Source organism: Columba livia, chromosome 12 (genome assembly GCF_036013475.1).
Source record: "Columba livia isolate bColLiv1 breed racing homer chromosome 12, bColLiv1.pat.W.v2, whole genome shotgun sequence".
In the NCBI taxonomy this organism is placed as follows: domain Eukaryota; kingdom Metazoa; phylum Chordata; class Aves; order Columbiformes; family Columbidae; genus Columba; species Columba livia.
The window spans coordinates 3,333,156-3,351,735 of NC_088613.1; the positions used below are offsets into that span (position 1 = coordinate 3,333,156).

Here is an 18,580-nt window from a genome sequence, read left to right on the forward strand (position 1 = left end):
GATAAAAATGACAAGTCCAGATATTTTGTTGTTGCTACAAATACTTCCAAAATGAAGTAATGGATTTGATATGAACAGAGAAGCTTGTGTTAACCCACTTAAATTAATTTGATTCAGCTCATTTTCAGCTAAGGGGATTAGATGGCTCAGGATTTGGTAATGGGTGAGAGTGTTTTCCTAGACAGGTCACATATTCAAGCACAGGCCATGCTGCAGTTGTTTGGGGGATGATATTTCCAGTGCACATAAGAGAGAGGTTCCTCTGTATAGCAGACATTTATTGGTAATGTGCCAGGAGAGTCCAGTACTGAAAAGATGGGTCAGAACCTTTGTGCCCTGGGTGGGCAGATGGGAAGTGAGACAGACTGATGGGCAACATGGGAGAAATTTCCACAGCTGCCACTGGTATGCAGGAAAAATTGCTAAATGGCCTCAGGTGTGTGCCACTCTGGCAGCCTCACCTGAGGGGGATGGTGGGTCTTGTGGAGGGAGGGAAGGAATGAGCTGGGTGGTTGGATCTTGTGTCAGTCCCCAGTGAATGCTGGGATGGGATGAAGTGAGGTGGGATGTCCCACATATAGCACCACCCCTGTCTTTAGGAGTTGTTTGTCTGTGGTGGGAAGATGGTGCTGTGATTTCTGCAGGTGGTTTGCTGCACTATTATCACCTGGGCTGTTGCAAGGAGTGTCACGGTGCTATGGGGGCCCCAGCACTAGTGATTCAGTTCTAATCCTGCTTGAAAAAAATCTATGTGCATTTGTGGGCCTTGTAGCGCTGGAGCTTGTGCAGGTATCCAGTGTTTTGGGTTGTAAATAATCTTTTCCAGGCTGTGAAAGAGCCCTGGCAGTGTGTCTGTTCTGAAGGTAACCTGGTGAGCTGGAGATGAGGCAGGACAGGGCAGCTGCCTGTGCTGAGGCTTGTGGTGAGTGTGCTCTGGTAGAAGGTTGTAGGTATGTGATTAACTACCCTTCTCTCTTTTGCACATTTACCTAGGGGTTTCAAAGTACTTAGTGTGTGTGTGCAATCCTTTCTGAAGATCTATCCTCTTAAAAAGCAGGATAACAGTGGGTGGGCTAGGAAATGAGGAACAGCAGGGTGCCAAAGGCTTTTGAGCCTGCCCGAGCTGGGGGAGTGGTGGCTCTTGAACTGTAGAAAAGTGCCCAGGCTGACTGTGAGGAGGTGGAACAAGTGTGAGCTTTGAGGGCCTGTGTAAAGACAAAAAGGCTGGACAACTCCTGAGTCCCCCACAGCTTCCCAGGCAGGTAGGCAGAACTGTGCCCCACGGCAGGACCCTCATGGGAGACGCACTTGCCTGCCAGGATCCTGACAGAGGTAGGTGGGAAGTCTTCTCAGGTAGAGAAATGTGGGGGTGGCTGATCAGTGCAACTCTGATGCTTCATACTGCTGCTGGGGAAAGAAAAGCCTGGCTTGTGTTGATCTGCTGTCAGTCCACAATACACCCTTGCTTGGGAAGCCTTGTTACCTTCATGCTACTACTCTTGGTGGAGAGCTGGCTGAAGGGATCTGGGGTGCTCAGTGTCTCTGCTTTTCCCAGGATTATCTCAGTGTAACTGCAGGGAAATGCAACGTTTCATAGTGCCCGGCCCTGCAGAGAGGGGTGAAAAAGCAAAGCACAAAGTGTGTGCCCTGCAGACAGCAATGCCCCAGGGCTTTGTCAGTGCCCTGAAGGAACATCCCTGGAAGGGGAGGGCAGGTGACCAATCCTTGCTCCAGCAGAACAGTGTATTGGGAGGTCAGGGCATTGCCTTCATCTCGTGATTGTCTGATCTGGATTGCCTGCTAAATACACCCTGCTCTGATAAAGAAACTGTTGGCTGTGGCAGCCCTGCAAAGTAAACTGTCTGTGGTCTGACCTGAGTGCTGTGTACTTCAAGGGATGGATGGTACTTGGGAATTGGTGCTCTTCGTAAAGTTACTCTTAAAGAGCTGATTGTTTGGGACCCATTGGTGGTGCCAGGTACATAAGGATCAGGTCTGGTAAGGTGATGCAGTTGCATATGTCTGTAAATGAGAGAAAATATGCAGTTTGACAAAGCTAGGAATGTGTTTTCCCTTCACTTTGCTGTAACCTTACCCAAGTGTGTGTCACCTGGGCAAAAGATATGCATACAGAAGGTTTTGGAAGACTGTCTTCATCACTGAGGATGAAACAGCTTTAAAAACCTGTCTCCTAAATATTGACCTAGGTCTCTTCCAAGAACAGAAGGTATTCTGAGTAGCCAGTGATTTTTCTTGATGCTGAAAGGCCTGAGTGTGTGTACAGGTGCTTTGCTGAACTGAGTCCACCAGTACTTCAGATGCTGTAAGGGTTGGTGTCCACTCTCTTGTTCCATTTTTAAGCCTGTACATTTGAGACCTTGTTTTTATTCAGCTTGGGTAGCTGTCTACCAACATCTTTCAAAATCAACCCTAATTTAGCTTCCTCTGTAATCTTTCAATGCCTCTGGGACAATCTTTACACTTTTTTTTTTTTTTGCAGTTAGTTGATCTCTCTCACTTCTAAATTTCTACGGGATATTTGCAATATCCCACTCTAAAACCTACTAATCCATTAAAAACACCCATGAGATAGATTAGGTAATCCACTGTGCCTCACAGATTGTGCTCCTTAGCTCTCTTCTTTCCCTAGAATAGTCACAGAACGAGTGCTACATCCGTTTTGGGAAAGCATTGTTCCTCCAAAAGAATCCCTCAGCACTGGCTCACAAGCAGGCACAGCCTGCGTGAGAAAACACTCTGTGTCTATTCAGATCTACAGGGACAGCTTCATTTGACAACATGCTTGAAAGGTGGCTGCCATCATCAAGGTTAACCCATGTTATATTTGCAAAGAGCATCACGGGATAGTAGGATTTGAGTGGTCAGTTTCACCTGCTTGACAAGTGCTATGTCTCTTGGATTCTTGCTGAAGAATTTGCTTCGTTGCTTGCTTAGAGGAAAGCCTGTCTCTTACTGAAGCCCTTAATTTGTTCATTCTTCTGATACTCCAAAAGTCTGCTCAAGAGCTATGCTATGGTTGTACCTTCCCTTAGATGCTCCATCAAACACGTGTGCTGTCCTTGATATCACTATCTTGGTGAGAGCTTGCTCTAACCTTTGATTTCTCTTGGAAATTCCCTAGTATTCTTTGTTCTTTAATGAATAGTGCACACTCAGTCATCTAACTGGATGAGGCAAAAAGCCAGGCTGCCAGGAGAGCAGAGTGGTACAAGCTGGACATCCTCATTTTCTTCCTTGCACAGGGTGATCCTGTCTGGTCTGAGGTGGATGGATGGATGGAAAGCCTAGCAAGGTTAGGAACAATCTTGTTATGTGCACTTGCTTAGTGGCTTAAAAAGAGCCAAACACTCCCTAAAGTAGTATGGCAAAATGCAAGAAGCCTGTCAGGCAAAAAAGAAAATGTTTTCTGCCAGACCTACTTGGAGACCAGATGCAATCTCCATGAGAATTAGTGATGGTAGATACCCCTCCTGCCCCTGCAGCACGATGAATCCATCAGGAAATATTAAAAGCTGGCATTGACAGCCCCAGATATTCTGAAGACCCAAGCCCTGTCTTTCAGCTCCAAAATATGATGCTTGTTTCACGTGGAGGAGATTCCTCAGCAACAGCAAGTCTCTCATATTTTTCCGTTCATCACCATAAGAAGGTGATATCATATTTGCAGACTTCCTGTGAGACCATCTCTCTTTCTGGTAATGTATAATGGTGGTCAAGAGCATAAAGTCATGGTATGCTTTGCTCTTTTAAATCCAACAGATGTCATGGAGTGACCTGCTAAGAGGAGGTGAAGAGCTTAGATATCAGCCTCTCAATGTGTTTGATGCTCCTGGCTGTTGTGCTGAGCCTGACAAGCTTAGTACCAGCATCAGTTGTGGGTGGGGGAGAGGTCATGGAAATAAGAGTAAAAAACAAATGGGAAAATGGTTGGAGATTCTTTAATGGGTATTAAAACCTAGATTTAGTTGAAAAAAATTAAGGAGTTTCTTAAGAGACCCTGCTGAAGTCAACACTTCTAGGTATGACTAAATCAGAAATGCTGGGTAAAAGTGGTTTCCAAAACATTTCTGCTTTTATGAAACTTCTCATGCTGCTCAAGAAACGTTAACACTTACTTAGTTTGTGCCTGCTGCTGTATCTAAGCTAAGAACAGGAAAGGAATAGGAAAATTAGCATTGGTTAACTGCCTCCTGGGCAATTCTCCTATTAACTACTGTAGCAGAGCCTCCTTATTGAGATCTGTGAGTGCAGCTTACAAATCTCAAGACTGAAATCTTGAGCTTACCTTATCATCCACTGAAGCCACACCATTTTTATGAACTACAACCAATGCTTTGAGGAGTCCAGTTCATGCCTTGCACACAGCAACTTGTGAACTCCTCTTACAATCCTCCTCTATGGTGAAAACCCAGGAGCATTTCCATTCTCCCTGTCCTGGGGTGTAGGTACAGGCTCTTCCACAGTCAACCTGAGTCTCTGAGTTATCTTTTGGGAGGGTTTAAAAAACTATAGCCCAGGACTAATTATTCCATCAGCTGAAAATTATTCAAGGGTATCTGTTTTAGAAGGGATAGAGTGGGATTTCTTAAGAGATTGTATGGTTGCATCCACATAGCAGCAACTCAGCTAGTGACAAGCCGTGTGCTGAATGTGCTGCCCTCTGTACCTGGGAGCTCTTGCCTCCTAAGGAACCATGTCTTTCAACCCTTTTATAACCAACTCACTGCTGCACGTAGCAGTGACGTGGTTGTGGTTTTAAGCTGTAAACATAAAGCCAGGGTGCCCTGAGGTTCAACACTGTGAACAAAGCAGAGGGAGCAGTTTGGACAAACCATTTTATACATGAATAACAAGCAGATACTGAACAGTTCTCCCCTGTTCAGGAAAGTGGGGATAACACTGAAAGAAAACGTCCTGGGAGTGGAATGACATTCTGTGTGCTGATCCTGCCTTTGGCAAGCTTGAGAACATCCGAACTGCTGATCCTATTTGGTGTGGGAATCATTGAAAATGCAGGCGCTGCAATCCTGTACCTACATGTATCAGCCAACTTTGCCTCCTTCACGCCTGCCTGTATCACCCTGCATTTGCAGAAACTCTTCTCTCAGCCAGTGCAGGGAAATCTTGTCTGGATCTTGCTGTTTCTGGGCTCTGGTGCCACTGCTGTCCTCTGGCTTCTGGAGAGCTGGGGATGAAGAGCCAGGTTTTCCATGGATGGAGTTTTATGTCTGTGGGTATTTACCATTGCAGGGTAAGGCACAGACCTGTTCTATATGTAGATTTAGTGGCTGAAGCCTCTAAATTGTTCTGGTTGGCTTCGTTTACACAGCAGGAGACCTTAAATCAGCTTTCCTGCTACTGCAGGGATCTCAGAGACTGGTGATGCCACAGGCAGGGTGCAAGCAGGGAATGCTGGGGCTCATGCACAAAGCTGTCTTGAATAATCAATCTTTCGTCTTGTCCAAAAGAGACAGTGCTGTACTCCCTCATCCCGCATGCTGATGCACTAATGGCAAGAGCTAGACTGCCCCTTTAACATCTTTAAGCTCCTACACAAAGTGAGCATTTGAGTGTAGTGGGTTTGGAGAGGCTTCTGGGATTTTATGAGAACCCTGTACATGTCATCTTTGCTTCAGTGTCTGGTTTCTGGATACCATGCTTCAAAATAGAGATGTAGATGAGTTGGCAAAAGGCCAGAGGAGAGCAGCACTAATTGTCAGAGCTTTAGAAAACATGACCTCTGAGGAGAGGTTGAAGAAATCAGGTGCATTTAATTTAGACAGGACTGTATTGGTGGTGGAGGGAGGGGGATGTTGTGGTTTCTCAGTACATAAAAGCTGTTGTTAGGGAAGGATGATGGATTTATTCTCTATCATTGGAGGCTGGGGGTGGTGTGGAGAATGATGAGACAAAAGTACATTTACACTGAATGGAAGGTTTGGTTTAGATGTTTAGGAGAAGCCCTTAGTGCAGTGAAATGGAGGAAGAGATTGTCCAAAGGAGTTGTGGGATTTCTGATACTGGTAGTTTGAAGAAACTTTTGTCTGCTTCCATGAAAGATATGAGCTTAGCAACCTCCCAGGATCCCTGTTAGTGCCTTTGCTCCTGTAGTTTGGGCTGAAGGGTATGTTTGAGGCTGATGCCAGTCCCATAGTGACTGCAAGCCTTGGTTCTGCCAGCATTGCCAAGTTCATGTGGTCAGCAATGCGTGAACCAGACTCCTCAAAGCATTGGTTGTAGTTCATGAAAATGGCATGGCTTCAGTGGATGATGAAATAAGCTCTGTTTGTCTGCATGCTGTTTGTCAGTCTTTTTGTCTGTGTCTGTATTGCAGTTGGAGATCAGATGGCATGGAAGTCCAAGTTTGTTCTAGTGTAACTTTCTTGGGTAGGAGTGAAAAGAAGGCAGCTTGGACCTTAGTACAGGGCAGTTGCCCAAGTAAACATCCACTGTCTGGAGATCTATTACTCTGAATTTTGTGCTGTTGTCTTTGCTGGTCTCTGCAGGCTGAGATCTGGAAGGATGTTCTGATCCAGGCTGCCATCACCTCTGCCTGTAGTGCAGGCAGATACAGGCTTGGAAACATGACCTTTCCTCCTCAGTCGTGCCACAGGAATTACTTCTGTAGCAAAACTACTCTAGATTCTGGGGCTTTTAAATATGATAAAATGTGAAAGTAATAACTGGTTGCTGGGAAAATATTGCAGATTAGCACAACTTGTTCTCTACCTTGACTGTTTTTATATTTGACAAGTATCACTTGCAGAAGAAGGACAGGGTTTTTTATAACTCTTTTGTCTGCTTCCCTTCCAACTTCCCAAGTACATTTTTCACAGGCAAACTACTTTTGGGACAAAATGCTGGTGATGTCTCCAGTGGTGGTGAGAAATAAGGATGTGTGAGAGTGCTGTTCACTGGTGAAAGTGGCAGAATTTCTCACCCTTGTGATCTTGCCTACAAAACTTTTCAAGGCATAAGGTTTTTCTTCAGAGGGAGAAGGTCTAGTTTTTTGTACCCATTGGCAAGGCACAGATAAAAGCATGAATCTTTAATATCAGGTTTATTTCTTTTGCCTTGTCTCAGATTTACAAATGCAGAGTTCTGCCCTTTTTGGACAAATTTACAGATGATGCTATCCCATATTTTAAATACCCTACTTTTGTATCCCTCTTGCCTGAAGCTATTAACATTGGCAGAATTTATGTCCTTTGTTTATTTTGTGTACTACTTACAGCCTCAATTTTTGACACCAGCTGGTCTAGTTTTTCACTGGGCTGTGGTAAGAGACAAGGCATGCTTGTTCTGTTGACTGTGTACATGGAATCATTTTGGTTGGAAGAGACCCTCAGGATCTTCAAGTCCAGCCATAACCTGACTAACTCCAGCACTAAACCATGTCCATGAGAACCTTGTCTAAACACCTTTTAAACCCCTCCAGGGATGGTGACTCCATCACTTCCCTGGGCAGCCTGTTCCAGTGCTTGACAACCTTTTCCATGAAGAATTATTTCCTAATATTCAACCTAAACCTCCCCTGGTGCGATTTGAGGCCATTTCCTCTAGTTCTGTCACTTGCTACTCGGGAGAAGAGACCAACACCCTCCATGCTACAACCTCCTTTCAGGCAGTTGTAGACAGACATGCTCTTCATCCCTGTCCTGAGGAGGCTGTGAGCCAGTCTTCACAACAGGCATGGGGAAGGTGAAGCAGCTTCCCTGTGATCAAGCTGAGAGTAGGTCTAGTAAAGGTAAGACTTCTCATTTCTTCACCTTTGGAGTGTTCCTGTGATGATCACGTGCTTCTGTCTGTGAGTTGATGGCCATACACCCCAGGGGTTGCAAGCAGGCAGTGGAGCCTCACACTTGCCTGTGATAGATGGATGTGGAGGTCTTGATGATGCCAAGAACGGCCAAGAGGAACATTGCTGACAGTGGATGAAAGCAGGGTACAGCTGAGCCCAAGCTGATGGGGAGTAACGTGGCAGACCTCCACCACAGCATTCATCTTGGAGCTGGGAGTCAGGAGGTCTGGATCTGATCCATGGCTCTGACACTGAGTCACTGCATGACCTCAGGCGCTCAGATACCATGGTGATGAACACAGCACAAATGTCTAGACAGATAGGTTGGATAGACTCTGTATTTGTCAAATAACTGTGTATCACCACTGTCAGTGCTCCTGTGTTCTAACCACCCATCCCGCTGGTTTCAGTGGGTTTCCTACACAGCAGTGGGGGAAAGAACCACTTTTTGCGCTGATGGAGAGGATGCATAACCACAGTGACACAAGTACTGATAGTGACAGACGGGAAGCAAAGCAGACAGTAGGACAGCTCTTGGAGGGAACAGCGCTGCATGGCGGAAAGGCTCAGGAGTCAGGAGCTGGCTTGTCCCCAGCCCTGCTGCAGCCCTATGCATGGCTCCGTCTTTCCTCCTGTAACCAAGTAGTCTGTAAGAATCTCAGGGCAGTGGCGACTTCCTCCTTTTGCTATGGCTTCTGTCACAAGGCCCTAATATCAGAGGGGAAAAAAAAAAAGGCAAACTAACAAAGTGAGGCTTCCTTAAAAGCTTTGCTGTGCCACTGTCAGTCTCTGGCGCAAGGGAGGATGCAGGCAAATTGGCTCTCTTGGTTATTTTCCCACTTGTTTCCCTTCTGAAAGAAGAACATAGCAGTACAGCAAAGATCTGGCTGAGAGTGTGCCCATGTAGGGATTTTCAGAGGCTCTACAAAGTCTCTTGAGCACCCCTGCCTCTGGTACCCTTGACAGTGAGCTGGGGTGCTGGAGAAGAGCGCTGCCTCTTTAAGGAGATTTGCATAGCAGGGCCTAATTACAGTTGTTGATTCTAATGTTTTCAGTGTTGTTCATATTCCATTAAAGGATAATGCTGCTTAATTTGCAGTAGAGGGTCTTGGTTAACAGTACACCCAATCACAAGGCAGCCCTAATGACACTACTTCCCTGCTTCTTGTAACACATAATTAAAAAATCACTTCATTTCCAGTTGTGTGGTTCTCCCCTCTCCCCCAATCTCCTAATTACTTTATAAGCCATTTCATGATTATCTGTAAATATTTCAGCCCTTAGATCTGTTAATGAGTCCGTGGAAGGGTTAATACCTTGAGTGACATAACTGCTTGCCTTTCCCATTCTAGTACTGCATTGCAAGGAATTGTTTTCCACCTTGCATGTGTGAGAGAAGAGGCTTTGCTGGTGGTGGGTTTGGGCTCTGACTGTGGGGATGACAGGAGAGGGGTAGCATTCAGAAACGTGATATCAAGCTACAAGAGGTTTTTTGCTGGTTTTGGTAGTGGATATGTGTATCTCTGCAAATGGTTTTGTGTGGTTTAAATCCCACTGAAAGGGCTGACCTGTCGCCTGACTGTGGGAGCTGCTAGTTGGAGGGGTTTAAGTAGAACTGGGTGTGAGTCTGGATCTAGCTGGGATGACTACGCATTTGGAAGAATTGTCTGAAATGTCTGGTTTCTGCCTTGACTCCACAGGTTTGTGGGAAGTGCTAATACAGCTCTTGCTGCACTTGGGCAAGAGAGGGCAATAGGTCTGGCTGTGACTGTGTTTTTTCACAAGCTCATCTTGCATGCCACAGTGGCACTTACAGAGGTGTGAGGGTGGCTCGGTCACTGGGTAAGGGAATATCTGAGTTTCCCAGCAAACCTGTGTTGAGATATCTACCACAATTCTGTGGCTGCAGGCAAGAAAATGCATGGTGACATGTGCCCTGATGCCCATGGTAAGAGGAGGAATCTGTTCTCTAATCCAAGTGCTGCTTTGCTCTAAAAAGCCACTATGCAAATGCTGCTTTCTCACGTCATAGATCTGATTCCTGTACTTGTCTGGTATCATGGGTATTAAAACTCACTTGGGGTTTTTAGGCTGAGCACTTAGAGCTGACAGAGTAATAGGGGAGTGAGCTGGAGTCTCTTTCCTGACCATGTGTTGCACGGGCTTTATTGCTATATTCTTTGTGTGGTCAATCAGTAACACCTTATGCAAGCCCACTGGGAGTCTACTGGTGGTATCTGAAGGCATTTTTTGGAAAAAAAAAGTCAGAGGTAATTGTATAACTAGGGAGTAATTAACTTCCAGGAATTTAAGAAGCAAGATTAGGCTGCACTACTCCTAGGGGTGAGTCTGTAAGGCTGGGAGTTAGAGAAATCTACTCTGATCAGTTGAGCATGTGTGACTTGGGAATCTTTGATACTTGGGGAATGTGAAGCTGCTTCAAATCGTATCCATGCATTTCTAGGCAATTCTTTAATAGCAGATAGGGGAGAAGGGCTTGAATATGGTCCTAATCCAGTTCATTTGTCTTTCAGGTAACCCTGTCACAGTGGGAATGAGCATCCATATCTCCAGCATTGACCAGATTTCTGAAGTCAACATGGTAAGTCTGGAAAGAAAAAAAAAAAACCAAACCCTAATAAACTGTTCTTCTATTTTCTTGTTGAGATGTACTTCTAAGACAATAAATCCTTGGAGCCACCCAAGATCTCAGGGTGTACTTTTACCTTTACCTTCTACAATAGATCTTCTCTGCAGCTGGGAAGTTGTTGGAGGCAGAGTAACACTTGTCTGGTACTGAAGAAGTATTCTTTACTGCTGCTTTGGACACAGAATGTTGAGGGCTGATGGGAACTTGTATTTAAAACAGAATTCTTCCTCACTAAAGCATAATGAATTCAAGGATGGCTTCTCCACGTGTAGGGTGGTGAAAAATAAAAACAGCGTGCCACAAGAAATGAGGTTTTTGGTTTTTTTTCCTGAGTTTCTTTCTCGGCATACTGGTTTTAGTTTGAGCCTTGCTTCTTCCACCTGTTCAGCAGCCTGTGTCACTGGGAATGCCTGTCGCTTGTCCCCACAGCCTCAGCCCCAGGCTGAAACAGTCCTAAACTCACTTAAAACAACACTTGCAAGATGGGACTGGGATGTGGGACCTCAGTGGTAGCCACCTACCCCTGCTGGTGGCGCCTCTGATGAGGCTGGTCATGTGAAAGATTGTAGTTCACTTCCTAATGTGGGGTAAATTCTAGTAGGGTTAGTGAGCGTCTGTACTAGCACACTGAAATATCCCTGGTGTCATCTGTGAAAATGTGGATGGAGGACCTCTGCTGGTATTTCTGGAGCTCCAGAGTCTCATCCCTTATATTTCTGTGCTGGTTGCACAGCCGCCTCTTTGAGCCATTAATGCTTATGCCTTAAAAAATTAGATGTGAATTGTATTTTTCAGCTGACACAAAGGCAGTGGTGGCTTTACAGTCAGCCTGTGCCTGCCAAGTTGAAAAACAGTCAGTGGTTTTTCATGTTTGCTGGTGGTAATTTGGCATTTCTTTGGAGATCTGTACTGGAAAGGGATGCACCTAATGGAGGTCTGGGTGGCACGGAAAAACTGGAGTTTTTTGTACCACTGAGAAGAAAAAAATTATCTGTTCAGCTAGCAATGGTTTGGGGTGAAATTTATTAATTATGTTGGTCACATCCAGGCTTGTGCATTCTCTCTCAGAGGCCCTTGGCACCCAGCAGAGGGCATGGACTGTGCCAATCATTGCCTATTCTTGCCTTCCTCTCTCCTGCCCAGAGACTTTTCCTCCAAAATCCTCTGCTTTCCAAGAGCATGAGTGGAGTGGAAAGCTGGTGGGGACCTCCTGCCAGCAGCTGTCCCGTTCCTCACTTCCTGACCCATGCAGGAGAACCCTAGGCCAGTTTAGAGTTCTTGCTGTTTAAGTCAATTAAAACCTTGATCTCCCGATGCTCCTGTCCTATTTTATCTGCTCCTGGACTCTTCTGCCCAGTTTCTCTGGCCCACCAGCTATTCTGTCATTTCATGGGGGAGATAAGGGAAGGTGAGGTGAGACAATCTAACTAGTTTTGTTTTCTAAACTGCTTGAAAATCCTGAATGCATATGTTGATATGACCCAGGGTAAAGGGACAGCCATGAACCTTCAGCCTCTCACATGGAAGAGTTTCTTTTGTGGACTCTGTTATCATCCCACCATTACCATAATTATCTGCATGGCATATTACACCTCAGTCTAGTAACAGGGACACTGGACAGTGTGTACAGTCAGAAATTCAGGTAGAGACCTACATCCCCATTGCATTGGGCAGCTGTGCTTGAGTTTAGACTCAACTTAGAAGAGCCAGATGGCTTAATCTAGTTCCATCTATCTTGCCTGTCAGGGCAGAACTCAGTTTTGAGTCACCTCCTCCCCCAGTCTCAACTCGGACCTGAAATTTTCTGTGTGGTGAACCAGCTGTCATCCTTTTTGCTAGAGACAGCATGAACAATTTGGGGACTGGACCTGGAGCATAAGACCCCAGCTTGCACAAGCATAACTGGGATGGCATGAGGGATTTGGTTCACAGTTTACCTGTAACAACTTCCCTGATCTTTCTCTGTAGACCTGAGAAGATAAATGGGCACTGCAGAGACTGGTTCAGGATGAAACTCCTGCTGGAGGTGGACCATAAAGGCTGATCAAGTGCTTTGTCATATGACTGTTGTGAGCAGCTGTGGCCAGGCATGCTGTGTCCCTGGCTAGTGGCCATTCTCTTAGCAACACTTTTCAACCCTTGCACGTGAACGTGATGCTATCCCCTCTCCAGTGAACACTTGCTTTTTTCTGCTGCAGTATGGCTGGGGCAAATGTGTGTGATTGGGACTGGGGAGAAACAGCAACAATAATATTGCTGTGGGGTGCAGGGAAGAGCGGGTTTCCTGATGGATCTTCATTCACATGCTGCTCTGAATCCTGCAGAATACGGGCAGGACCACGGATGGACATTGAGTGTTTTGATGGTTGTGGCATGGCTGTAATCAGGCTGGGCACCAAGCACTGTACATGCCATGGTCCTGTTGATTCTGCCAAGGCATGTCACTTCTGGGCTTTTCATTATATCTCCTGGCTCTCTGTTTGACTTGACGAACACAATCTCCTGTCCAACCTTCCTACATCCATTGGGGCAAGGGAGGGGGAAATGGGGCACAAAATGAGAACCTACTCAAGATCAAGATCTCTAAGCACCATGGTAACGCAGCTTCAAAAAGGGTTACAAAAAAATCAGAATCATCTTAAAGAACAAACATTTAGGGAGCAGAAGATTTCTCATATGATGTAAGTTTCCAGGCTGAAGGTATTTTATGTGCATCATTCTATGTGACAGATGCCTCGGGGAAAGGGTTGGGTCTTACCCCTGCTCTGGACATGCATACTGACAAGAAAAACAAGGCATTTTTGGCATCATTTGTGATTAGGAAAGGGACTGTGCAATGAATAAATTAAAGGCACACAAGTGAAGCTGGGTTGTCATGGCAACCCAATAGCTTCTATTGTTCCACAAGGAGTGTTATTACTTACTACCCCTTATAGGGTAATTAATTAATCCTCAGACATCCTTTCGGGAACAATGGCCCTGATGCTGGGGCTGGGCAGGCTGAGGTGAGCCCCCAGCTCTCGCATGAGTTTACCTGGGATTCTTGGCATTTGCTGGCTGTGTGATGCTGGGGAATAAGTGCTGTCAGGGACTAGCCATTGCATGTTTAAAAAGTTGTTTACCACAGGAGTCCAGATAGATGTGGGGCTGTAAAGGATTATGGCTCCACCCATGGTCTCAGGAGTGCTCCTTGCCTTCACTCCCACAAAATCATTTGGATTATGGGAACTGTATTCCCAGAATGATGATATGGTGACATTTCAGTCCTGGAGGATATAGGGCTCTCTGCAAAGGCAACACAGTCATGTCCTTATGTTGGAAGTTCACAGACACTCTGATATACAGAATGCTTTGCAGCTGCCTATACATGTTATGTATTTCCTGGTGCCTTGCTATACAAAGTTGATGCATCTCCATCTCCTTGAGGGCCATGCTCAGATATGGTGCCATGGTACAACTCAGAATATGGAGTCATACAAGGATGCAGAATATTCATAGGTACAGTGCTGGCTTTGTAATTATCTCCCAATGATGAGACACCTAAACTACAGCCTTTATCTTAAAAAAATGGCACCTTCTTGTTGATTGCAGCTGCTGCCTGTGTGTGGTCAGCTGTATTTTCAAGCTCGCTTGCTAGAATAATGCTTTATTACTGTGCACTCCTCTTAGCCCTGCTAAGCAACGCTGAGCTGCAGCCTCTGTTCTTGTCAGTGATTAGAAGGATTATTTGCTGAGCCAAGATCAGTGACATCAATTGAAATGCCTGGGAAAGGATGCCAGGGGCCAGGCCAAATAGGTACTGGGAAGGGCACGTTTGACTGGCAGACCCTCTGGGAACTGCTGATCCATGAAGATGAAAGGCCTAACTGGAGTCTTTTCTTATCCTGTACAAATTTGCAAGTTGGGGATTTAAAGACAGACTGAAAGGAGGAATGTTTTCATAATTACATTCAGTAGCTCAAATGATCTACAAAGAATGGAAAGATAGTACCTCTTAGTTCACCTTAAGGGAAAAGGGATGGATAAGCTATCTGGTTAATGCCATTTTGTTACAGGTGATTGAATTGCAGTAGGCATGGAACAACATGCAGGTATTTATAGATGCTGGTTGGTGTATAGTGGTACTTGCACAGTGCTATGTTCAGACCTCTTTGAACAGTACTTGAGTTACTGAGGAGGCCAGCAGTCCTTCTGACCCAGGAGAATGAAGAGCACTGGCAGCATGGAGCAGCACGCAGGTTTCTGTCCATGTGGTATGTGGCCTGGATGCTGCCCAAAGCCTCTATCAGCTGGCTGGTCTCATTCTACCAGCTTGCTTTGGTGGGTCTGATTCTGATGATAACCAGCACCAATGGCTTCAGAGGGAGCTGGAATACTTCCCATACTTCCCCCATTCCTGTATGTCTTTTCAACAGACATCTGAGTACTGACCCATTCAGGGTATGTTGTACTTACTGCATGGTGAGACTAGAGGAAAATCCCTTCAACTGTAGCTTTCTCTCTCTGTAGTTAATCTTTGGGGGCATATTTTTCAATACCAGAAGGTTCAGACTCCTTTCAGGCATTAATGAATTATTTCAATAAGGAAGACAAACAGAAGTTTTGTATCTCTTTGAAATAAGAGATAGTTACCCTTCATGACGCTTTAATTTTCCTGCCCTGTGATCTGTGCAGCCCTAAACCTGCTCCCTCCTGTGTATCTGCACACCGTAGACAGCTCAGAGCATCCAGCCGTTAGACTTGTGATTTCTTTGTGGCTCCTATAATTTATTCATCCCAAGATGCTCTCCTACATCTGCAATAACATTGTTTCAGTTTGTTATAGCACTAGCTTTAAAGTTTTATAAACCTGGTGACAAGTTGAAAAGTTACAAGAGAACTGTTGTAGAGGGCTAATGTAAGAAACAAAGCTTCCAAACAGAAATGTTTACAGGAATCTAAGTTTTAAAGGAACAATATCTGTGGGATTGGCAATACTTTTTGCTGGGGAAGAGTGTGCAGTGCAGACAGGTTGGAGTTTGGTGCAGGATCCTTGGCAAACCTGACCTCGATGTTTCACTTCATCGCCTCCTGCTCCTGTGTCCCCTGTTGTCACACTGACTTGTCAGAGTGACTGCACTTGTGCTGGATCTCTTGGGAGTTATGGAAGGAAGCATCATGTCAGCTATTTCCCAACTTCTGTCTTGTTTGGCAATTAAGTTTTCCCTGTTCAAGAGAGATGTAAAGCATGTTCCTAGACAGTGATAAGCTGCAAGGATTTTAAATTGGCTTTTAACTCAAAACAAAGTGGATCAGGTTGTCTGTAAGGGTGCTCTTGACCAGGACAGTTCATCCTACAACATGTTATGATGTCAGCAGTGGGGCATCGTGCTTTTCATTATGTCAGATTTTCTTAGGCATGCTTGAAATAGCCTTTGTAGTGGAATCTGTCCTAATCAGGCTTTGCAGTTCTCTTTTCACTGGAATATGAATATGCACTGACTAGTTGAAGCTCTGTTTCAGTGTAAAGCATGCACAGTAATATATGTGCTTGAATCTGCTGCATGTTTGGGGTAGTTGATGAAAGAAGGCAGTGTGGACGGCTGGGCTACATAGGAGAGGCTTTCATTGGTACAAAACACAGCAGCCTCTTAGGCTGCAGGTTCTCCTGGTTTTAACCTTTGAGCCCTTTCAGGAAAGGGGAAGAGAAAGGCAGGAAAATGCATATCCATGGGGGATCACTGATCTCAATGCATGATGTCCAATCTATTCTCAAACTGTTCTGACAGTCAAATTGTATATGCAAACCCCTGCTTTCCGTGGGGCTGATGCAACTTTGGCAGGAGCCTTTGAGGATCCTCTGTATGCCTGAAATAATAGACAGAAACAACTTTGCTGCAATATGCCCCTGAAAAGGATTTTCCATTGGTACAGGTGTCTTCAGCTTTAACAAACCACATTTTCAAGTGTAGGTTTCTACTGTTATACTGTACCTTGTACTACCACATATCCTTTTCAAATATCAGCATTTTTCATATTCTTAACTGAAACTGTTGTGTTTTGTTGCCATCTCTTTTCAATGCAGAAATGACATACAGATATTTCCTAGTCAGTCTGTTCTATGTGTCTGTGTACCCAAAGGTTTTAAAAAAACAAAGGTTAAAACATTTAAATCCTACACTCTGAGGTTTCTGCAGTTCTATGCTATGAGATATAAGTATGACATGACACATCAGTGCTGTAAATGTTTCGCTGTAGCCTAGGGTGTCTCCAGCCCTGTGACACTGTGATATCTACATTGAATGTGTGTGTATACGTTACTTCTTGGTATTTAAGGCTGCTGAATGTTGAAGGCTGCCAACATATGGTAAAACTAAGAGGTACCTTTGGTGCTGAGCTAAAGGTGGTGTGCTGTAATGGTACTGCAGGGGCTGTAGCCCTGTTGGGTTGCTGTAGGCTCCTGGAATAGCAGTGTTGCAGGCAGCAGAGGATGCTGTGGGGTCTTGGTGCTGGAGAAGGACCAGCGTGGCACAGTAAGAATGGGACAGCCCTGACTCAGTGTGAGATATCCCCAGGCTCCGTGCTGGCATGAACAGTGAGGGTTTATGCTTTTTTCACGTTCTAGGGCCTTCTGTGTGCTGTGATTTAAACTAAGGTATTGCAAACATGAGGCTGAGATGATACGTTTCTTCAGAGCTGTCAAGTGTCTTTGCCTTCCTCTGCAGGTGATTGCTTCAGTACAACGTGGGTCATGCAGCTCTTGTCACTACAAGTCCTGGTGTGCAGATCTGCAATGCATTGGATGGCTGTTTGCTTGGGAAATAAAACAGTGGCAGTTCTGCACAAGAGAAACAGCATTTTCCTGGAAGGGATAGTTACCAGGGGATGCAAAGGGCAGTCCTGCACAGTGTTTGTGTGCAGTGTCCCATGCACATTGCTGTCAGTTACAGATGGTCAACTTGGTGGGTCTCACGTCTCTGCTTCTCCAGTAATAGGAAGTAGCTTGGCTAGCTGAAGGAGAGCAACAACATCTTGATGCCTTTTCCTTCTGCTAGAGGGATGTTTGGAGAAATAACAGATAATTGTAGCAGGGAGGACAATAACCTCCAAACCACTTTAGACATAGCTTTGAGCTGGTCTCTTGCAGGCAGGAGGTCCAAATGCCTGCTCTGGGGCTCATCTCAATGGATGGTAAGAGTAGAAAACTACTAAACTCCTAGAAACAGCTTTACAACAAAGATGTCAGGGACCCAACTTACCTGCCTTTGCTAGATTTGAGGTTACTTTGTCTATCCTTGAAGTGGTGAAATCCTGTGATTGCTGAGGCTCAGGGTAACTTTCAGCAGCACTGATACAGTCTAAAAAGTCAAGAATTAGATGTGGTTATCTGCTCACATCATGTTATGTTTTTGTTTGTTTTAAGAGAAATCCCTCTGATTGTGCTGAAATCTCCCTTGGACTAAGGTAGTGCATGAAGACAAGTAAAGTATTCGGCCTTGGAGTACTCTGCAATGTGATGGTAGTGATGGGAAGTAGTTTAAACAAGCAATGGTCCCGTTTCTGCCCGAAAGACAGGGATGGTCCTTCCACAAGAGGGTAGGGTTCTTGCATAAAATAGTTAAGAATAAAGCAAACTTGTGAAAGGCCCTGACATACTCCCCATTCACTGCTTCCAAAATCAGCTGCAAAGACATTGTCTCAGCTTAAAAACTAGAAAATAGGTCAGTGTGACTCATATGTCAATATTTACCGCATTTATGGCAATTTGTAAAAAGGAAAAATCTTGGGCATCTTCCACAATATTTCACAGATTATCCCATTCCCATGACAAAAATTCTGCCTGTGCCCATGGTTTTGGTGTTGCTTGACTGTAGAGATGGCCCAGTAAATTCACTATATCTCAGAGTGGAGTTGCTAAGTAACAAACCAAAGGTCACCATACAGTCTCTTCAAATGTCATGGCCAGCCGAAAGGTAGGATCTGCACAAAGCACCAGGGATTGCTTGGAGACATGTGTCTCAAAGACTTAGTGCAGGTGTAGCAGAGAGCAGCCTGGTAAAGCAGCAGTCCTGCCCAGTCCCTGCCACTGTCCTGTCTGGAGGTGTCATCATGTGAGAGCGGACAGCTTT

General features: G+C 45.1%; 1 protein-coding gene across 2 annotated transcripts in view; it reads left to right on the forward strand.

The window, feature by feature from the left end:
* The window catches only part of GABRQ (gamma-aminobutyric acid type A receptor subunit theta), an 82,661-nt gene that overhangs the window by 17,715 nt on the left and 46,366 nt on the right, over positions 1 to 18,580 (forward strand). For both annotated transcript variants that reach the window (XM_005514060.4, XM_005514059.4), the window contains exon 3: positions 10,357 to 10,424. In XM_005514060.4, coding sequence (XP_005514117.1) covers positions 10,357 to 10,424 — 68 coding nt within the window. The remainder of the gene's footprint in view (positions 1 to 10,356; positions 10,425 to 18,580) is intronic.